A 23,152-nucleotide genomic window follows, 5' to 3' on the forward strand; every position below is an offset into this window, starting at 1 on the left:
GTTCTCTTTAACTATGGCAGAAACCCGACTGATGCATCCAAGAGCCTTCTGCTGGTTGGCATTTCAGAAAGGGATACCTTGAGTAGCCATCTCCTAGGATCAGCTGAAATACATCTCAGGCTTCTGGCCCAACATGAGTTGTTTTGGGACAGGAGCCAGAGAGAGAGGTGGATCTTTCTGCTGCAGCAGAGCTGATAGATTGGCAGAGCTACACATTACTAACTGCCATAAGTCAGAATCGACTTGAAGGAACAGGCCACAAACACACAACTAGATGAAAGAGCAGAAATGCACAAGATTTTATTGTGATACTTGTTTAGCGAGCCATTTGAGGGAACAGCAAGAGGAGACAGGAACGTGGAAGAAGAATGGTTTATATCACTCCAGATTGTTTTCCAACATTTTTTTAAAAAAAGAATAACTCCTGGCAAGCAGAAAGCTAGCATAGCAAGGACTGAACTAGAAACTCCTTGATTTGCTAGGTTTTTTACTTGCAGAGATGCTTTTTAAAAAAATAGAGAGGACATTCAGAAATTGCATTCTACACTACCAGCTCAGGAGTCTGTGTCTAGTGCAGGCCTCAGAGCCACTTCACAAGTCCCAAAGCTTCATGTGTCCAAGAGAGATGTAAGGTACAACTCATATGGAGGTTGCATGAGGGCCTCTACAACACACGCAAGCGTTTTCCCTGTTGGAAAGTTGCCATCTCTGAAGTGGCCTTAAGACTTAAACAATAAATATTAAAAGATAAGACAGACCCGTTTTGCTTAATACAAAACAGAATGGGTTGGAGGGCAGAGTTAGGTAGCCAAGACCACTTTGGACATCTTGCTGTCCCCATCACAGTCAAACCAGCTGCCTCAAAAAACCTCCATTTTAAGTACCTGAGATCAGAGTGCAAATGGTTATCCCTGAATCGTGTCACTGCCGCATGTAAAAAGCCACGTTTCTAACAGCCCACGGAACCAGTGAACGGGGGGTTTGGACACTTCTGGAAAGCAGCAGTTAACCACGTCTCCATTTTCAAAATGGTTCAAGAGAGGCATGATTATCATCATGCACCCTGTGGGGTTATTGATCAGGGACAGGTTATCATTTTTTCCCCAAGAAACTGCTTTGCCTAGGAACTCCATCAACAAATGACCTATAAACCACCCAGCCAGGAAGAGCTACAGTGAACCACAGCAAAGAGGCCTGGCTGCCTCCAAATCTTTGGCAATGTTTATTCTGCCAAGAACATCTCCCAGGAAAGAAGGAAGTTCCTTGGTTCTCTTCCCCTACCTTTCCACCCCAAACCTTCATTTGCACCATCTTGGAGACCACAAGCAAGACTTTGGTTCTCTTGCCTGGCTGATCACAATTCGTCCAGAGGGCCTAGGGTTTAATACCCCATACAGGAGTCTGTAGCTCTTCCATTTGACATGCCACCTCTCCCCACATCACACTCCCCTTGGACCGCAAGCCACATTTTTCTCCAAGGTCCACAGATTGGGTCTCTGGCAGGCAAAGTTTGCCTTCTCTTAAACCGGACATATCTTAAGGCTGTTCCATATCTTGTTTGACCAAAAAAGGCTTCTAGGTTAGGAGGGTCCCTTCCACCTACAGCCACAGGTATTCTGCCAGGAAAGCAGCCAGGATCTTGCAGAAGTTCTCAACAGTGGGTGGGTGCAGATTCTCCTCCGTGTCTTCTAAGGTGTGCCACACAGCAGGGAAGGGGGTGGGGATGAGGTGAAGGACTGGAACACCTTTTGCAAAGAGAGAGAGAGAGAGCAAAGTACATAAAAGCCATGAGCTCTGCACTGTCTGCAGTTCCATTCAATGCATACATTTTCTGCTCAGCACAGAATTCAAACACTTAAAGACAGACAGACAGACAGAAAGAACAGAAAAAGGTAAGTCCCTAGACCTCAAGGTGGCGAAGTGAGGATTGAAAGTGGGTGTATAGCAGGGTGGCCTATGCAAATTAATGGCCAAACTCTTCCTGTACTGTATAGCACCTTCACTAACCTGGTGCCCTCTAGGCATTTTGGACTATAACTCCCATCAGCTCCAGCCAACATCTGGAAGGCATCAAGTTGGGGAAGGCTGTTGGAGACTCTTTATAAATTCTCGCTGGATGATCTCTGAGTACCACAGGGGATGCCCACGTTCACAACTGTCATTGTTTATTGAATTTTACGTATCTATGCTGTTGTTATCATAGGTATGAGGAACATGTAGCCCAACCACATCTGATGGCGCACAACTCCCCAACATCATACGCATGTTATTTTTACGCTCTTTATTTTTAATTTTTATATTTTGAGTCCTTTTAGTATCACGCCCCCATATATCTGTACATATATATATCTACACATGTCTGTATGTGTATCTATGCATATTGTATTTTATGTATTTTAATTTACAGTCAAGTTTTGTGTTTTTATTGTGTAGAATTTTATTATGTATGTGTGTGATTTTATTGTAAGCCGTCCTGAGTGCCCTATTGTAGGGTGGAGGGCGGGACAGAAATATTTTAAATAATAAATAATAAAAATAAATCCTTGAGCACCGGCCATACTGGCTGAGGCTGACGGGATGTGGAATGAAACAATATCTGGAGGATCCTAGATTGTAGAAATCTGCTTTAACTAGAAATGCCAGAGACTGAATCTGTGATCTCCTGCATGCAAAGCAGGTGCTCTGCCACTGAGCTGTGGCCTCATCCCCTCCCAACAAGCAAGCTTGTGCAAATCCACTTCCTGTTACAGAGGTCACAGAATTCACCTTTTCTGCCAAGTAGAATTGTCATTCTTTTCTTTCATTGTTTTTAATGCAGGGAACACACAGCACTGCCTACAGCTTATTTCAACAGCACCAGGCCAGTGGCAAACTAATATCCCCTTCCAAGGCAAGTGAACTCAAGTGGCTGGTTGCCAGACAAATCCACTCTTCAATTAAATTTATTTTTTATTTATTTTATTTATATATTAGATTTATATCCCACCCTTCCTCCCAGGAGGAGCTTAGGGCGGCAAACAAAAGCACCAAAAACATTATAAAGCATCATAAAAACAGACTTTAAAATATATTACAACAAAACATCCTTAATATCCTTCTCCAGTTCAGCCTTCCCCAACCTGGTGCCCTCCAGATGTTTTGGACTACAACTCCCATCAGCCCCAGCCAGCACAGGAGATGAATGTGGGGCTGTTAGAATATGGCAGCAAAACTGCTGCCTGGAACCACATGTTGCAAAAATATGGAAAAAATGGAAATGGACTGCCTTCAAGTCAATCCCGACTTATGGCAACCCTATGAACAGGGTTTTCATGGTAAGCGCTATTAAGAGGTGGTTTACCATTGCCTTCCTCTGAGGCTGAGAGGCAGTGACTGGACCAAGGTCACCCAGTGAGCTTCATGGCTGTGTGGGGATTCGAACCCTGGTCTTCCAGGTCGTAGTCCAACACCTTAACCACTACACTGGCTCTCCCTGCAAATAGATACCCTATGTTATATATCAACACATAGGCTTTTATTATGTCAGTGCTTTGACTCTCTTGCTGGCTTAGAGTCCTTTTCCAGGCCCCATTCAAAGCGCTGAGCCTGACCTAGAAGGCACTTCACAGCTTAGGAACAGCTGACCCTGAAGGATCACCACTTATGACATGGACCTGTCTGTTCTTCAGAGGCCATTTTTCTGGATCTCCCCTATGCAAGTGAGTTGGGGGAGGGGAGAGAGAGAGAGGCTTTTTGATGGAAGCACCCTGATGGTGACCTCCCTAGAAAGGCCCACCGGGCACTGTCTTCAGTATCTCCCCCAAGAGGCAGGGATGTCCACCAACTTGGATGGCTTTATAAGAGGATGAGACAAAGCCATGGAAGATAAAGTTCTCAAAGGCTACAAGCCACAGTGGCTATGTTCCAACACCTCCACCTTTGAATACCAGCTGCTGGGAATTCTAAGTGGGGCCAGTACTGTTGCACTCGGGTCCTGCTTGTGGGTTTCCTGCAGGCACCTCCCGGGGCATGGTCAGAGACAGGACGCTGGACTAGACCAAGCCTGACCCAGAAGGGCTCTTCTTACATTTTTATCTGTTCCAGCACCAGGCAAAGACTTCTGTATTTTCCCCTCACTGCAACTTTTTAAATCCGCTTTAGCTCTTCAGGTTTATTCTTTGAGCTTTTGAGCTTTAATGCATCCCTTTTGTAAAAACTCGATTTTATTCCCCAAGAAGGCCAGAGAACACCCACTTCACATATGCGTCTGAAAACAACAAAACTGGGCTCCTCCGTTGACACATGAACAACTTTGGGTTGGTGTCATGATTTGAAGGTGTCCTTTTTTTACGTTGATCTAGGGGTGGGTGGGAAGGGGGGAAGAGTTACATGTGTCATTTAGTTTTGGAAAATCCATTAGAAGATTTTTATTTATTTATTCATTTATTAAAAAAGAACTTGTTAAAGAGCAGCCAGTAAGTAGCAAACAATTGATCAAACAGGCAAAAAATACTGATCCTGGCTCCAAGGCCATCAAGGCAACGGTGGGAAGAAGAGAGATATACCTTTCCGGAGGAAGGGAATGTGGTCGTCTTCCACGGGGCCATAGTAGGAGTCTTGGTGGAAATACAGCTGCTCCGTCAGGTGGGACTCCAGGAGACCTAGCCGGTGTAGCTGCTTTTCTGCAGAACGCAATAGCGGGATTAGGTGGAACAGAGGAAGGTGCTTTATACTGAATCAGACCATTGGTCCATCTAGCTCAGTAATGTCGACACTGACTGGCAGCTGCTCTCTGGGATTTCAGACAGAGTTCTCTCCCAGCCCAACCGAGAAGTGCCGAGGATTGAAATAGAGATTGAAATATGCTCTACTGCTGAACTATGGAATTCCCTTAAAAATAATACTTCCAGTCCTCATGGTTCAGAATACGGGGCTGATTTAAGTTGGAACCGAGGAAGCTGCCTTATATTGAGTCAGACCATTGGTACATCTAGTTCCCACCCCTAGTTCCTAATTGGTTCCCCCAATTTCAGGCTTCCCAGTGCCATCTCTGAAACTTACCAAGGCCAACCAGCCTTCTGAACCAAAGGGCTGTATTGGGGAAATGGCTCTGGATGGTTGGCTGCCGTGCCCCCAGCAGGTCCAGCAGGACAAACAGAGACTGCAAAGGGGAAGCACAGTTAAGAGAACAGGCACACGTCAGGCGCTTTCAGATCCATGGGGCACATTCCCTTCCCTGGTGGGTGGGGGGCAGGCACATATCAGTGCTGGGGCCAGAAGCGTGAAGTGGGCAGAGCAATTAATGCACTTATTTTACCTTCACGCAGCACGCTAATATAAACACACGCTCACCCACCTTTCTCTAAACTCCAGGTGTGGGGAACCTGTGGCCCTCCAGATGTGGCTGAACTACAACTCAAGGTTCAAGGTTCTAGTCTTGGTGTACAAAGCCCTATACAGCTCGGGACCAGGATACCTGAAAAACCATCTTACCCCGATCACTGCACTCTGCAGGTGAGGGCCTCCTGCAGATACCATCTTATCAGGAGGTTCGTTCTGCACAATATAGGAAATGGACCTTTAGTGTGGTGGCACCTACCCTGTGGAATCCCCTCCCCTTAAATATTAGGCAGGCTAATCTGCTATCTCTGCTATCTTTTCAGCACCTTTTGAAGACTTTCCTCTTTCAACAAACCTTTTAGGTTGAGACCTATCCCAGTCTACGTCTGTGTTAGAATTGCTTAATAAGTTTTTTAATCATCTTTTTAACCCTTTTTTAAAGTTTTTTTTTTAAAATGTTTTTAACGCTGTTTTGTTTTAATGCATTTTAAGGTCTGTTTTTATGATGTTTTAAACTGTTTTTAGTGCTTTGTTTGCCACCCTGGGCTCCTGCTGGTAGGAAGGGCGGGATACAAATTAAATAGTAAATAAATAAATAAATAAATAAACTCCCATCAGCCCTGGCCATTGGACATACTTGCTGGGGCCAACGAGAACTATAGCTCAGCCACATCTGGCGAGCCAAAGGTCCCCCCACATCTGCTATCCTCCATCCAGAGAGGCAAGAGGCATTCTCAGAGTTTAGGGGCATATTCCAGCCAGGCAAAAACACTCAAGGAAGGTGCAAAGCAGGGCAAGTGAAGGGTTTGGTCTTGAGGGCCAGACGGAGAGGCCGTGAGGGGTAGATTCAGCTTCCAGGGCAGAGGTGCCCCACCCCTGGACTAGCGAGAGGCAGGTCACGAAAAACACTACCGCTGGGCTTTGCCAATTACCCAAACCAGCCTTCACTTCAGAGGAGCACAGGTCCATTGGTCCATCTAGCTCAGTATTGCCTACACGGACTGGCAGCAGCTCTCCAGGCTTTCAGGCAGGGGACATTCCCCAGCCCAGCTGGAGATTTACTTATTTATTTAAAACATTTATATGCCACTTAATGGTTTGCATTTCTAAGAGCCATACATAAAAACAAGCCATAAAACATTAAACAAACAACAGTATAATAAAATCACCATAAAACCAGCATTATCTTAAAATGCCTGCTGGAACACAAAAAGTTTTAGTCATATCCCTGAAGTTCAACGAGGAGGGTGCCTGTCGCATCTCAGCTGGGGGGGGAGTTCCACAGCCTTCAGCCTACTACACTGAAAGCACGGCGTCTAGTCGTTATGCACCATGCATCTGAGGCATGGGGGATCTCCAACAGATTCTTCCACAAGGGCCTCCCTAACTGGGCTGGGATATAAGGGTGGTCCTTAAGATGGCGGGGACTGAACTTGGAAACTCCGGCACGCAAGGTAGATGCTCTGCCACGGAGCTAAGGCCTTTCCCCAAGGAAGGGCCAGCCGTTTCCAGGTGGCTGGCTCTGAGCTGAACTCACGATAGCCTGGAGCTGGGTGATGCCTTCACGATGTGGGGCCTTGGCCATGCGCTCCGCCAAATGACGCGCCCCATACAGAGAATCCTTCTCTCTCCACTCCTTGAACGCTTCCTCCCCGTCAAAGAACAGCAGCTGCAGACTCACCTTGGAGCCCTAAACCAGAAAGTCACTCAGGTTAGACTTCGTTTGGCTGTTTGACCAAAAATAAGTTGCAACGTTAAAAGAAGGAAAGAAAAACAATGGTGGCTGCCTCAAGTCACAAAATGGGTAACTAACAGGCACAACAAGTTTCAAGAACAAGATCAAGCGAAGGGCATCAATAAATTCAAGTCAGCTTTCTAATAAGCTAATGGGGCGTGGGGAAAGAGACTTTTTTATTTATGTATTTGTTTGTTTATGAAATGTACATCCCGTCTTCTATTATTCATTTATGAAACGCATATCCCACCCTTCCTCCTGCCCAGGGCAACAAACACGTCATAAAAAGTGGGATTTTAGGTTGTTTTTACATTGTTTTTAAATGCCGTATTTTAAAATTGTTGTAACCTGCCCTGGGACCTTTGCGTGAAAGGTGGATAACACATGATAATGATGATATTATTATAATGGTGATATGATGATGATATTGATCATGATAATGAAGATGATGATGATGATAATAACGTCTCGAGAACAATCCCAATAGAGATGCAGACTTCTGTCCAATTTTTCCACACTACACTTCATTTGTATAAGCCTCTAGCACAGCCTCCTCCAAGTGGGGCCCTCTAGATCAGCCTTTCCCAACCGGTGTGCCTCCAGATGTTGTTGGACCACAACTCCCATCTTTCCTGACCATTGGCAACGCTGGCTGAGGCTGATGGGAGTTGTGGTCCAACAACATCTGGAGGCACACTGGTTGGGAAAGGCTGCTTTAGATGCTGTTCGGCTCCAACTCCCATCAAGGCCCTCCTCCGGGTACCAACTCACCAGGATGCCCGGAGGATTGTTATTAGATCTAGGGCCTTTTCTGTAGTGGCCCCCGAACTATGGAACAGCCTACCTGAGGAGATACGCCTGGCGCCTACGGTACTTTCTTTTAGGCGCCAGGTTAAGACCTGGCTATACTCCCAGGCATTTTAATGTTATTATAATGTTCAAATTTAATGTCAATATGTTTTATTTAATGTTTTTATTTAATTTGCTGTTGTTCGTCACTGATTTTATTGTATATTGTATTTTAATCCTGTTTTGTTCACCGCCCAGAGAGCTACTCGCTATGGGCGGTTTAAAAATGAAACAAAATAAAATAAATAAAATAAATAAATAAATTCTTCAGCACGAGTTTTGGGGGCCGGTGCTGACGGCAGTCAGAGTCCTATGGCATCTGAAGCACACCAGGTTTGGTGAAGGGTTATGCTACTGTGTCGTCCCCCACACACACACTTAACTTTTCCCCCTCAGTTAAAATAAGCCACCCATGTTTTAGGCTGAGCAGCCCTCTGCAGCCTGAGGGCCACAGGCCAGTGGTGGGTGGGGCCAGAAGCAAAAACATGGGCGGAGCAACACAGGTTAATTTTACCTTTGTATTCTATGCCGGTTTCGATGCATGCTCACGCACACCCCTCTCTGTCCCCCCACCCAGGCAAGCAAGAGGCGATCAGAGTTACAGCCAGGACACCTTCCAGCCAGGCATAAACACACAAGGAGGTGCAAAGCAGGGCCAGTGACTGGGGAGAGTGCTGAGGGCCAGACAGAGGGACCTAGAGGGCCGCATTTCTCCTCATAGGGAAAACATATGTTTCATATCAGCCTTCACCAACCTGGTGCCCTCCAGAGGTTTTGGACTACAACTCCCATCTGCCCCAGCCAGGGGGCTGATGGGAGTTGTAGTCCAAAACCTCTGGAGGGCACCAGGTTGTCAAAGGCTAGTTTATACACACCCTGTAAGACAAATGAAATAAGACCTTCGCCATAAAGAAGTTCCACATTCCCAGCTCTATCCACTATCCACTACTCCCCTTGCAAAGGAGGCAATGAAGAAAACTGGGCATTTCTGCCTATCAAGCTCGCATCCTTGGCCTTTCTCACCCGCTCCTTGGCTTTCAGCAGCTCCTTGTCCAGCGCTGTCGCCAGCTCCAGCAGGATCGAGCAGGGCACTGCCGAGTCCGTGGCCCCCAGAAAGGCCCGGCCGTGCCTGTCGTGGGGGAAGTACTTAGAGTCATAGTGGCAGGCCAACACCAGGCGCCAGGGGGCCACGGGGTCCAACGTAGCCACCACATTGGCAAAGCTGACGGTGCCATGTGGCGTCCGGTCTTCAAAAGAGTCCAGCTCTACCTGCCAGGAAGCGCCCAGCACCCTGAGCTTTTCCACGATGAACTAAGGGGAGGGGAAAGGAGCACATATAGCATGAAGAGCTAGAGGCTGAGACCCTAGCACAGGGTTCTAGTTCTCAGTGACTTCCATGCTCTACCTCTTGAGGAAGCATTGTGCCCAACAACCGAGCTGGTGTTAATATGGAGCCTAAGTGTTCAAGCAGAGAAGCCCGCAGTTCAAATTCCAATCCAGCCACAACTTACTGCACTGTCCTTTCAGCCTCTCATCGGCGAGAAAAGGGCAACAATTATAGTATGGACCGTACTATTATTCCTTTTAGATATTTAGATGGGTTTGTAGATACCTGCTGTTTTTTGCATGACTGGCATGTAACCGAGTGTCTAAAGGTAAGAGTTGTGCTTCCTTTTCATCTTCCAGTCAGGGAAACACTATTATTATCACCATTCGAGGACCCATTGCAAGCAGGCAAAAGGACTTGAGGAGAGTCCACAACAGAACCAGGGAGAGATGTGGTCTGGCGAGAGTCCCAAGGGCTCGGCGTGGAGGGCTGCAACTGACCCCCCGACCTGAGGTTCTCCATCCCTGGTTTATGGCTTACCATGATGTGTGGATGTGGTCACTGTGAGATTCAAGCTTTGACTCACCTGGCGGACTCTCTTGTTCCCCAGGCTGCCAGAGTATCTCTCGACCAGGATAGGTTGCAGGTAACTACTCCAAAGGCGCTGAAGATTGACCAGGGAGGCCAGGCCTTTCAGCTGGCTACCAGAAAGACTTTGGGGCTTGTGCTTCAGCTGCCAAGAATGGGGGGGGAAGCTTTGTCAGCAATCACTCCTGCCTGAAGGTTTTCCTGACAAACAGAGAGAGCAGCCTTCCCCAAACCCAGTGTCCTCCAGCTGTTTCGGACCACAACTCCCATCAGCCTCAGCTAGGCCTCCCAACTGGAAGGCAGCAGGCTGGGAGAAGGCCGAGATTAGAACAAAGATTCCCCTGCTGGAATTTTTCTCTGCACATCAGTCCGCTTGCTAGAGGCACAGGAGCAAGACCAGCAATATAAAAATTAAAAATGGCAACCCTAGCATTCCTTCTGTCCCACTGGAAACCGCCACCCTTCCCCAGGTATCTCCTAAATCAGGGATAGGGAATGCCTGTGGTCCTCCAGATGTAGTTGGTCCAACTCTCCCATCTTCCCAAGCGCCAGCCTTGCTGTGTGGGGCTAATGGGAGTTGGAGTCCAACAACATCTGGAGGGCTAGAGGCTCCCCCCCATCCTGAATAAAGGCCCAGTGCCTTTTATACAACACAAAATTATCTGATGGAACATGTGACCACTCTATGCACCGCCGGTGGCTACCAGAGTAAATGGCTTCAAATTGTCGATCAAGTAAGATATACACTGACAATAACATTTATAATAAAAACAACAACAATGTCAAGAAATCAGAAGAAGGCTAGGACTGGGGAGGGCAGCTGTGAGAGAACTAGAAAAGGTCCTCAAATGTAAAGATGTATCACTGAACACTAAAGTCAGGATCATTCAGACCATGGTATTTCCAATCTCTATGTATGGATGTGAAAGTTGGACAGTGAAAAAAGCTGATAAGAGAAAAATCAATGCATTTGAAATGTGGTGTTGGAGAAGAGTTTTGCAGATACCATGGACTGCAAAAAAGACAAATAATTGGGTGTTAGAACAAATTAAACCAGAACTATCACTAGAAGCTAAAATGATGAAACTGAGGTTATCATACTTTGGACACATAATGAGAAGACATGATTCACTAGAAAAGACAATAATGCTTGGAAAAACAGAAGGAAGTAGAAAAAGAGGAAGGCCAAACAAGAGATGGATTGAGTCCATCAAGGAAGCCACAGACCTGAACTTACAAGATCTGAACAGGGTGGTTCATGACAGATGCTCTTGGAGGTCACTGATTCATAGGGTTGCCATAAGTCGTAGTCGACTTGGAGGCACATAACAACAACAACAGGGAATAAAATCAACATGACTTAAGAGATTCCAGGTGCTACAATGCTCGGTTGTTGTTTTAGCCACGCTAGACTAACATGAAGGTCCTTTGGGAAGTAGCCATACGGGGATATTAGCCATGGCAAGTGAAATAGAGCCTCCATTATCAGAGGCAATCTACTTTTGACCACCAGACACTGGGGGGACAATCAACAGGGACTGCTTGTCACCATCATCCCCTTATGTTCCCAGAGGCATCTGACTGTTGAGGATAGAAGTGGTGACTCAACAAGCCAGGTGGTTGCATCCAGAAGGGAATTATGAGAGCCAAAACAGTGTAGTGCAGCCTTTTGGTCTCCAGATGTTGCTGAACTACCACTCCCATCAGCCTCAGCCAGCATAGTCAACGGTCAGGAATGATGGGGATTGTAGTCCAGCAACATTTGGGCACCCAAAGGTTGGGAAAGGCTGCATAGGACCTGGAAGGCCCAGGTTCAAATCTCCGCTCAGCCATGAAGCTCACTTGGTGACCTCAGACCAGTCACGTTTGTTCAGCCCAACTTACACCACAGGGCTGCTGCGAGGATTAAATGAGGGGGAAAGACCCAAATATAACAAAGGAGTGGGCAGAAAGTAGATCTCTGGGGGGAATATGCTGCCTTGTTTCTGACTATTGTTGTTTAACAACAGTAGCAGGAAATATCTCATCCTCTCCAGCCTAAACTATACAGCTGAAACAAGGAAAGCTTTGGATAAGCAGGAGTGGATTTTTGTGCAGAAGGACCGGCTACTCCCCTTCAATGCTGGGACTGAAAAGGCTGCTTTAATTTGGAGTCAAGGGTTCCCACCCCGTGGTCCAAGGCACATCCACATTCAATATTCAGCTCAATTTCCAGTTTGTATTTTTCACTGTTTCTTATATTGTATTGCAGTATGAATTCTACGGAATGCAACGTGTAATGCCAAAAAATACAACATAAGGCCTAAAGGAAGCAACGCAATACACAAGTAAAAGTTGGACAGCACCTAGGACAGCATGTCACAATTGCGACAACAAACAGAAAAATCATTAAGGGGTCCCTCAAGACCATCAGCAATTTTCAAAAGGTCCACGGGGGGGGGGGCTTTGGGAGCCCCTGATCTAAGTGTATGACTCTTGCAAGCAGGATCCAGTGGGTGGATCTCATGAGTTCTAGGAAAGAAAAAGAAAAACATAAACAGATCCCACAAACCTGCCTTCTGCCCACTCCTGATGGGCACTGTCGGGCATAAATGTAATTATTCAACAGCAACAATCGTACTTTTAAAGCGAGTCCTTCCCCGCCCATTTCTCCCAACTGTTGCACGGGCGGCCTCGAGTATGACCCCCCCCCCCAGCTCTGTGGTAGGGCAACTGTTCTGCATGCAAAAGGTCCCAGGTTCAGTTCCCGCATCTCCAGGTTATAGCTCAGTGGTAGAGTACCTGCCTTGCATGCAGAAGGTCCCAGTCCCCAGCAGGGAAATATACCCTGCCTGATCCCCTGGAAAGCAGCTGCCCGCCAGTGTCGACAATCACGAAGCGAGACGGACCAGTGGCCTGACTCACATTAAGCAGCGCCCGATCCTCTCCACCTCCCGCGCTCGCAGTGTACCCAGGGCCCCGCGTACCCACCTGGGCGCCCCGCAACAGCTCCTCCTGCGCCTCCTCCCGAAGCTGCACGTCCTCCAAGGCTGGATCTGCTCCCACCTGCCAGAGCAGGCAGAGCCCCATCACAGAGCCAGCAGCCAGGGCCAGCAGCAGAGAGAGCCAAAGGCGCCGGGTCGCGCCCGGCTTGGGGGCTGCAGGGGGGCTGTCGGGCACCAGCTCCCTTTGAAAGCCCCCCATCCCCGGCCGACCCCTGCGCACCCCTTTCCGCATGGCGCCTACCCGTCTCCCTTGGCAAGAATCTGGGGCGCCTGCCCGCCACGCCCACTCGGGGGCGCGGCCAAGGGGAAGCCACGCCCACCCACGCGGGCGGAATGAATGGGGAGCGAGGGAGCCACGCCCATCTCCTTTCCAGGAGAGCTCCTCCCTCCCTCTCTCGGCGAAAGCCGTTCTGGACCCTATAGCAAAGACACGGGGTGGGGGAAGTTCCTTAAGATAACCTCGCCTACTTGATCTGAGCCTATCCGTGGCGCCAGGAGGAGGGATGGAGCGCTCTGAAGGCCTGCCCATTTCCTAGTTAAGGACACGCAGCTCTTTCGAAAAGTATGTGGGTGTGGTGTGGGTGTGTTTTAAGGTCAGAGCAGGAACAACAAGAAAAAGCGACTTGTGGCGCTTTAAAGGCCTGTGCATTTATTAGCATTGAGAGCCAGTGTGGTGTAATTGATAGGGTGTTGGACCTGGGAAAACCAGGGTTCGAATCCCCACTCAGTCATGAAGAACACTGGATGACCTTGGGCCAGTCACTCTGTCTCTCTCAGCCTAACCTACCTCACAAGGTTGTTGTGAAGATAAAATGGGGTAGGGAGAACAATGTACACCACCTTGGAGGAAAGTTGGGATATAGATGTAAGAAATAAACATATTATGGAAGACGCTTTGGTGGTCTGGAGTCCACTTCCTGCACAAGTTGTTCTCTTCTGTGGGCACTGGCCGGGCATGTGTGTGGTGGTGAGGGAATGGTAGAAGTGGGGTTAGATGGCAATGACGTGCAGAAAGTAAAACTTCCAAAATCCACAGCTGGACAATACAATTTTTAGGAAGACTAAAAGAAAATGTCACAATATAACGAGTGCAAGCTTCCGAGCGATCCAGAAATCTTCATCAGGCTGGGTGATAGAAAAAGTGAGGGAGTGGAGGTGAGGGAGTTACAAAAAGTAGACCAGATGTTGTAGGCATGAATTTTTAAATTTATTTTACATTCTTTCTTACCTGCCTTTCCCCATAAGGTCTCAGGGCGGGTTATAACAACAATAGAATGTGCAATGATAAAAACCAATAAAATGATTACAGTTATAAAATGCTTAAAACCATTCCCGACACGAACCCACCCATACACTATGCTCAACATCAAGGGCCCTCCTCTGGGTGACAACTCTGAGGGAAGCTGGGAGGATGGCAACAAGGGAGAGGGCTTTCTCAGTGGTGGCCCCCAAATTATGGAATTATCTGTCTGACGAGGTGTGCCTGGCGCCAATGGTGTTATCTTTTCGGCGCCAGGTCAAGACTTCCCTCTTCTTCCAGGCATTTTAGCATGTGTTTTTAAATTGTTTTTTTAAGTGTTTTTAAATTTGTATATTTGTATATTTGTTTTTAATGTTTTTAATTGTTGTAAACCGCCAGGAGAGCTTCAGCTATGGGATGGTATACAGATGTAATAAATAATAATAATAATTCCAAATGGAATAGGAGCTGTATAAATCCAGCAAAAGAGGTGGGCCCAAAAAAACACAAAATTCCTTAACTGTCAAAGGCCAGGTAAAGAGGTGCATCTTCAGCACACAGCAAAAGCTATGCAGTGAAGGTGCCAGGCGCACCCCTGCAGGGAGGGAGTTCCACAACTCAAGGAATACGCCAGTGGTGGGTCGCGCCCAGCTTGTGGGCCACAGACAATGCCCTCTGCTGGACCAACCCCAACTTCTGGACTACCAAGAGAGCCTCCTGCTGATCTTAACATCTGAGAGGGTCTGTAGGGAAGGAGGCGGTCTTTCAGATACCCAGATCGATTTCATTTAAGCTTTCATTTAATTGTCACAGAGTATGCTTTTTGAATTTAATTGCTGACTAATCCTACCCTTTTACATCCCCCCCCCCTTGGCGCAGAGTGGTAAGCGGCGGTAACGCGGCCGAAGCTCTGCTCACGGCCGGAGTTCGATTCCAACGGAAGGAGGAAGTCGAATCTCAGGTAAAAGGGGTCGAGGTCCACTCAGCCTTCCATCCATCCGTGGTCGGTAAAGAAAGGCCGGGGACGGAACTGGCAATCCCACCCCATAAATACGGTCTGCCTAGTAAAACGTCATAAGACGTCACCCTAAGAGTTGGAAACGACTCACACTGCAAGTGCGGGGACACCTTTACCTTTTACCCCTCCTTCTATAGCTTTTTGACGGGTTAATCGTGCACCTGATGAAGTGAGCTCTGGCCTACCAAAGCTTCTGCCATAATAAATTTGTTTATAAGGTGCCACAAGACTCTCTGCTGTTTAGGCAGCAACAGAATATATACGGCTACGCTTCTGGAAGTTATCAATGTCAAGCGTCTCTTTTAGTGTTTAATTTTCCAGTGGAAATTGTAATAAGGGGGTCTGTGGTGACTCCGGAGAGCACCTCTCTGTGTGTGTGTGTGCTCTGTGTTGCTTAGGAACTGGGAAGCCACTTATGCTAGCTCAGACCACTGGTCCATCTCTTTCAATATTGTTGTCACTGACCGGAAGTGGCTCTCCAGGGTTTCAAGCAAGAGCTTTTCCCAGCCCTCCCTGGAGATGCTGGCGATTGAACCTGGCGCCTTCCTCAGGGAAAGCAGATGTTGTGCCACTGAGCTATAGGTGTTTCCTGTCATGATTATGATGATGTTTACTAGCAGAATGTCAAATGTTCGTAAAACCTGTTCACCTTTGTATTTAGATCGGCGTTCTGAAGTCCCTAAACACGCTATATATCTGGATAATTTGACCATCCCAAAATACCAACATGCTTTTTCCAGAGCCGGATTTAATTGTCTCCCTTCAGCAATACTAGAAGGACGTTATCAAGGTGTGCCTTATGAAAATTGGTTATGCTCCTGTAGCGATGCAAATGTTGAATCCCTGGCTCATGTCTTGTTTGCTTATTACTTTTATAGGGAAGAACGTACTAGATTCCTTGATCCTGTTGTGGAAAATTTTCCTGGTAGGTCTTTGGACTGGTATTTGAAATATCTTTTGGCTGATACCAACAAGGTGACCACAGAGCTAGTAGGTAGGTTCCTTTTTTCAGTTCAAAGAATACGTAAGATGGTCCTCTCTTTCAAACTGTAATGTTCAATTTTAAAGTCATATTTATATTTTATTGTATATTTTAAATGTTTTATAGACTGTTTTCTTTTATCTGATATTTGTCTTACTGGGTCTGTGACCGTACAATAAATTGAATTGAATTGAATTGGTTACTAGCAGAGTTTTCAACAGTCACACAGGCTGGGTGTTCAATAAGGAGAGACTTATCCTGCATTCAAGGAGCTCACAGAAAAGGTGAGACGAATGGAGAGAGAGGGAGGAGCGTGGCCATCCTCCCAGGGGCATTGTTGGAGGACCACAGCAGGAGAGGGCTGCTCCTGTCGCGTTCTGCTTGGGGGCTCCCTGGAGGCATCTGGGAGGAGGAGGATGCTGGGTGGACTTTTTCCGTCTGATCCAGAAGGGCTCCTGCGTTCTGTTTCTGTGGGTTGTAGCTTTGTGAAGCTGAGCTGTCGATACCGGCTTCCTAGGCTGAAAGGATGCTAGGAATAGAGGAGACTGCCTTATATCAAGTCAGGCCAATGGTCCATCTAACTCAGTGTTGGCTACAGTCACCGGCAGCAGCTCTCCAGTGCAGTACTGGCTGGTGGCTCCATGTCACTGGGGCAGTGGAATCCGCTCTAGGTTTTTGTCCGGACTTTCAAGAGCTGTCCAAGGCGCTGGAACGGATTTCACTGCCCCACTGACAATTTAATGGATTGGCTGTTTCTCCACCCCCATTCCCCTCAACTATTATTGGGCACTCCAATCAAGATTTTGGAATAATAAGCTCAGTACACTACTTTGCAATAACTGCTGTTTCACTGTGCTCTGGAACAAAACTCCTTTTCCTTTTTGGCAGGCCAGGAAGGGAGCAATTTCAATCATATTTGTTGGCCTCTGAAGACCCTTCATTAGAAAGGTCCTATTTATGCTTAGATATTCCTTTTTCTTCTCTCCTTTTCCAAAAAATATAAAAGAATAATATACCTTTGTTGTTGTTTTAAAAAAATACAAAATCAGTTTAATAACTACACAATGGAATGCATATTGTATCGTTGCTAACCTTCAGGGCAAAGGCGGCCAGCTTGTAATAGCCTTTTGATAGTTTTATATATTTATTTCATGTATATCCCACCCTTCCTCCCAAAAGGAGCCCAGGGTGGCAGGCAGCAAGTGAAAAACATCTTAAAAACAATTCCAACGCAGATGCAGACTGGGATAAAGGTATCTACTTAAATGGCTCGCTGAAAGAGGAAGGGTTTGGCAGTCGTACCTTTTGTATATTTTTATTGAAAGCGGACGAGTTTGGCAGGTGTACCTTTTGTATTCAAGCTTGGCTAGAAATTAGTCCTTTTAAAACCTTTTTGAAAGGAACCTGGCAACCCTTCAGATATTTGGAGATAATTGTCTATCACGTTTCCCTGTGATCCTCTTTTCTCCAGGCTAAATATATCTGCCTCTTTCAACTGTTCCTCACAGGACCTGGTTTCCAGACTGACACCACCTCCACCTCTTGTCAAATAAAATAAATCTTGAGCACCGTCCTCTGGACATGCTCTAGTTGGTCAATGTCCTTCTTAAAATGGGTCCCCCACGACGACGCAGGACTCCAGCTGCATCTTGACCGGTTGGAATAGAGCAGAACTCTTGCTTCCTACGATCTGGGATGGGCCCTATGCCTCTGATAATGGGGAAGCGGCTGAAAGCATCAAAGCTAGATCTTAGAAGACAGACTTTCCTCTGCTGGTATAGGGTGGGATGAAGGGGTTTGGGGTGGCACCCTGATCTGGAAAACAAGGTCAAAACACCCTGAAGGAGCAGGTTTGTAGCTTGGGGGTTCTCCTAGAGCCATCTCTATCACTTGAGGCTCAGGTAGCCTCAGTGGCACAGAGTGCCTTCTACCAGCTTCGGTTGGTGGCCCAGCTACGCTCCTATCTGAACAGCGATAACTTGGCTTCAGTTGTCCATGCTCTGGAAACCTCCAGGTTAGATTACTGCAATGCACTCTACGTGGGGCTGCCTTTGAAGACGGTTCAGAAACTGCAGCTTGTGCAAAATGCAGCAGCCAGATTGGTAACAGGGATCAGATGGTTCGAACATATAAAACCAATTCTGGCCCGCTTGCATTGGCTGCCTGTATGTTTCTGAGCTCGATTCAAGGTGCTGGTTTTAACCTATAAAGCCTTACATGGCTTGGGACCACAATATCTGATGGAACGCCTCTCCCGACATGAACCCACCCATACAATACGCTCAACATCAAAGGGCCTCCTCCGTGTACCTCCTCCGAGGGAAGCTGGGAGGATGGCAACAAGGGAGAGGGCCTTCCCAGTGGTGGCCCCCAAATTATGGAATGATCTCCCTGATGAGGTGCACCTGGCGCCAACACTGTTTTCGGCTTTCCTCTTCTCCCAGACATTTTAGCATGTGTTTTTAAATTGCTTTTTTAAAATGTGTTTTTAAATTTGTATATTTGTTTTTAATGTTTTTAATTGTTGTAAACTGCCCAGAGATCTTCGACTATGGGGTGGTATACAAATGCAATAAATAAATAAATAAATAAATAAATAAATTTTCAGCACCTCAGACAGCTCTCGCCATCTCACCTTTCTGGCACAACTCTGCAGAGGGCTCTGCAGGCTTCTGAGTTTCACAGAGCTCACTTTCATCAGGCAGACTAGAGTGGTCCATTAGGGCAAATGGGGCCCTGCCCAGTCAACCTCCGCCTGCTCCCAGCCAGCCCCCACTTGCCTGCCTTCAGCCCCACTACTCCCAATGGGCACCCGCCACTCCGGCTGGAAAGGTGACATCCCTGCAGGCGTACAAAGGACACCACCAACTGCAAATGTTTGCCTTGCCCACAACATTATACTTGTCTTAAAAGTTTGATTGTTTTTATCTGTGTTTGAATGGTAATGGCTTTATGTCTATTTGTTCTTAATGGGTTTGGGGATTTTAGCTTTGTTTTATCTACAGTTTTATTTGTACACTTTGTGGAGAACCCTTTGATCGAAACCTGCTAAATGAATAAAAAGCCATTTATTTATTATTGCATTTATATCCCACCATTTCCTCCAAGGAGCTCAAGGGTGGCATACGTGGTTCTCCCTCTCCCCATTTTATCCTCACAACAACCCTGTGAAGTAGGTTAGGCGGAGAAAAGGTGACTGGCCCAAGTTAGGAATGGAAGGATCTGTCAGGTTTTGTCCTCCCCATTTCTAATTTTTCTAATCTTAACAATTTGGTTCACCACATTCCTGCAGCAATTTGCAATAATTTTTTTAAAGTTCTCATGGAAATCCTTCAGCATTTTAGTGCAAATGTCTCCTAATAAATACATTTGTATGCATTTTGACAAATGTACAGATTTGTGCAAGCAATTTATCCAAATACAATGCATTTTTGCATGCTATTTTCACCAATATATTGATTTTGTGCACACTTCCCCCTCACATATGCATTTTTGTAAACGTTGGTTGGCAAACTGCATTGCAAAGTTTGGATTGGTGCGCATTTTGAATGTTGGCCGTGTTTGGCTTCTCACATTGCTTCAGAAGGTGCAAATTTGATATTCACCTTTAAATGCAAACTGAACTGAATTTCTCCCCCAAGGTCACTCAGCAAGCTTCATGGCTGAGTGGGGATTGGAATTCTGGTCTTCCAGGTCCTAGTCCAACATTCTAACTGCTACACCACACTGGTTGCACTGTTGACTATCAGCTAGCTGCAAAGTTGAGTAACTTAGAAGGGGCTGCAACTACTTGTGTTTTGCAAACTATGTGGAATTGTCAAAGAGAACCCCAATAGTTCTCCTGACATCTAGGTATAGCTGTTTCAGAGTTAGCCTTCCCTAATGGCATCTCAGTGTCTCTAAACGGTGCTATGCTAAGCGTGACCAGCATCTCAAAATGTAATTTACAAATAATCTCACACTGAGCTCATTTATTTTTTAAGAATGCCCCAGCAGCAAACCCAGAATTGCAACTGCCTGATATTTTTTTGTAAGGCCAAGGCAACAAGTAGAACAGCATTTGGCACAGTCCTCCATGAATGAACCAAAAAAAGCTAGGTGAGGAGGAATGAGCGGGTGGCACAAATGCCAGTTTGCTTGGCTGTTCATGCAGGGGTGCATTGATTGTAATCCACTTTGAATATAGGCAGCCTTAAGCCAGTGTGGTGTATGGTTAAGGCGTTGGACTATGACCTGGGAGTCAAGGGTTCAAATCCCCACACAGCCATGAAGCTCACTGGGTGACCTTGGGCCAGTTACTGCCTCTCAGCCTCAAAGGAAGGCAATGGGAAACCCCTTCTGAATACCGCTTACAACGAAAACCGTGTTTGTAGGGTCGCCATAAGTCGGGATTGACTTCAAGGCAGTCCATTTAAGCCTCACTGCCATGTCTTTTTTTCAAAACCAGAAGCACCAGTTCCAGCTGCACCCCAGCCCCCTCCCCCACCCCAAAGGGAGATCAATTATTGGAGGTTCCTTCTCTCCATAGTGATATGGTTGTGCAAAGTGGGAAGACCTTTTTTAAAAGGTTTTTCTACCTGTATGTTTCCTCGACAGGCAAGGCTGGGTCGAAGGTGGTTGCGTTGATAGCTGATAGCTACTAGCTACTCAACACGGGGCACCTATTTGGATAAGGGCAGCCAGAAAAGTGTTTGGCAAGTTACAAGATAGGAACATGGGAACCTGCCTTCGACTGAGTCAGACCATTGGTCCATCCAGCTCGGACTGGCAGCAGCTCTCCAGGGGTTCAGAGAGGCAGACCGACCTGGAGATGCTGCTGGGGATTCACCTTGGGACCTTCTGCATGCAAAGCAGGTGCTCTCCCACTGAGCCACAGCTTTTCTCCACCTGAAGGTGGTGGGTTTCTTTTGGGGTTTAAAATTGTATCTTTACATGGTTGTAACTCATTCTGGATGAAGGCCCAGTAAGAAATCATCATCATCATCATCATCAACAACAACAACAACAATAATAATGTGAGTGGGTAGCCAGTGGCTTCTACATGTTCTTTGCTTTTGGGGGACTGACACTGCTTTCAAGATCAGCACCAGATCTCTGGCAGCTCCTCCCGGTGCAGTTTGCGCTTTTGGAAAATAACCTTCAGCATGACATATTCCTTCCCATGTTCTCCCTTGACAGGAAGGAGATTGAGCCTGCAAAAAGGCTGCCCCCAGAACGTCCGATTGCTCAGAGAAGCAAAAGGAGGCTTAATTTCCACTGCTGCAGTTTCTACCCCCTCTTATGATGATAGCCCAGCTCCCCCTCTAATTAAGCTGCCATGTGGTTGGCATGCAAAGGCCGGCAGCCACCTGCGTGCAGAAGCCACCATGGGGGCATACACTCTTGGCAGCTTGATGCGCCGAAAAGGATGAGCTTGTCGGCTTTCTTGAAATCAGTCTCTCTCTGCAGACGTGGACTGAATGCAGCTTGTCAAACTTTAAGGAGCAGAGGGCTGTATTCAACCACCTCCTCCTCAGAGTAGACCCATTGAAATGAAGGAACCTATGTTAGCCGTGTTCATTAACTTCAAGTGGGTCTACTCTGAGTATCACCCAGGATGCAACAGAGAAAGGGGCTAAGGGCCTGTCAGAGTGGGGTAGGTGGGGGAGTTTGGACACATGCGGCTTCTCACATAACAGCAAGAAGAGAAAAGCTGCCCTGCTAGATCAGAACAAAGGCCCATCCAGTCCAGCATCTCCTGTTCCCAACAGAGGTCAGTGTGATGTTCCTGCTTATAGTGTAAATATGGTAAGTGCTGTTTATATAGAAGACATATGGTAAGTGGAGTGAAAGAGGAGGGGGGAGTACATGAGCAGTAGAATGCTGGATGATTGGCTGAGCGTTTGAATGGCTGGGAGTATAAATGGAAGGATGTTGGGAGTGTGGAGAAGGAGGGAGTTGGAGTTCTGATTAATAATAAGTCAAGTACAAAACAGGAATAGATGAAACCATACGCTTGTGAAACATTCTAAAACTAATCTTGTTATTTCTGATATTGAATAAATACTTACTTGGTTTACCAAAGGCCTGATCCTTGGCTGGGGGATATACATACCAGAAGGGAGGGCAAGGTAATTACCAAGGCTGAACAGAAACAGTATCTAATGGTGGCAGCGGTGAAGGGAGGAATAATAACAATTCAAGTATCCAGAGCAACCCAGAGTTGTATGCGTTATCTATAAAGATACAAGGGGGTTGGGAACAGCACAAGCACGCAGTCACAAAAGTAACCAGCTAGAGAGACTCAGGCAAAGTCTCTGGGAGTATTGGTTATAGAACGTGACTGGTGGTGCTGCTTAGCAGGGGGATCTAGTGAGATCTGTGCTAGAGCGGAGTGAGAAACCATATAAAGGATGGTCCGGACTGGTGGTATCCCTGGTGGTGCCTAGTGAAAGGCAGTAGCCACAAGCAGGTGGGAACCTGACAGGGAGAACCAGGGGAGGGCGTCACAGTCAGCCCCTGGGAAGTCTCTGGGAAAGTCAACAGCAGGGCTGGTCTTTGTTCCCAGTACCCGGTATTCAGGGGTCACAGCTGAGGATGTACGAGTTAACTTTACCCTCCCCTCCTGTGCCTCCCTCCCAAGCCTGGAGATTGCAACAGAGGAGGGAAGATTAAGGGCTGCTCTCTCCGGGAAGATCATTCCCCCTCCCCCCAAATTTTGGCTTGAACAAAAGCTAAAACCACAGCTTCTCTTGCTACATGTTAGGCACTGGGTGAGGTGACCTTTCACCACCAGAGTGCATCCCCTATTCCTTTCCACTTAAAGCAGGGGCAGAGAACCCTTTTTTCTGCTTGAGGGCCGCATTCCCTTCTGGGCAGCCTTCTGAGGGCCACGTGCCATAATGAGTGGGGTCAGAGACAAAAGTGGGAGGAGCAATAAATGTAAACTTTAGCTTTGTATAGTAGGCTTCTTTCTACACACACTCACACACACACCTCATTATTGTTGTTGTTGTTAATCATAACAACAATAATAAGAATAAATGTATATCCCGCAAAAGTTCAAGGACGCATTCTAACCAGCCAAAAACACTCACGGAGGGCGCATAGCAGGGCCCATGAGGGGCGTGG

General features: G+C 46.9%; 1 protein-coding gene across 1 annotated transcript; it reads right to left on the bottom strand.

Moving 5' to 3' along the window:
* Window positions 1-270: 270 nt before the first annotated feature.
* QPCTL (glutaminyl-peptide cyclotransferase like) lies at window positions 271-13,208 on the bottom strand. Its single transcript, XM_061596319.1, has 7 exons — window positions 12,789-13,208; window positions 9,817-9,963; window positions 8,927-9,214; window positions 6,857-7,009; window positions 5,041-5,140; window positions 4,545-4,661; window positions 271-1,745 (listed from the first exon to the last, which is right to left on the bottom strand). The coding sequence occupies exons 1-7, from the start codon at window positions 13,032-13,034 to the stop codon at window positions 1,600-1,602; spliced, it is 1,197 nt and encodes a 398-aa protein (XP_061452303.1). The 5' UTR covers window positions 13,035-13,208; the 3' UTR covers window positions 271-1,599.
* Window positions 13,209-23,152: the final 9,944 nt, after the last annotated feature.

The sequence above is a fragment of the Rhineura floridana genome, chromosome 15 (genome assembly GCF_030035675.1).
Source record: "Rhineura floridana isolate rRhiFlo1 chromosome 15, rRhiFlo1.hap2, whole genome shotgun sequence".
NCBI lineage: Eukaryota > Metazoa > Chordata > Lepidosauria > Squamata > Rhineuridae > Rhineura > Rhineura floridana.

Bases quoted from the DNA above. Each gene is read 5' to 3' on its own strand.
- QPCTL (XM_061596319.1), bottom strand. From the start codon at position 13,034: ATGCGGAAAGGGGTGCGCAGGGGTCGGCCGGGGATGGGGGGCTTTCAA. The intron at 9,215-9,816 runs GTGAGTCAAAGC...CCCTCCCCTTAG, and splicing joins GGAACAAGAGAGTCCGCCAG to TTCATCGTGGAAAAGCTCAG. The intron at 4,662-5,040 runs GTAAGTTTCAGA...TGCGTTCTGCAG, and splicing joins CAGAAGGCTGGTTGGCCTTG to AAAAGCAGCTACACCGGCTA.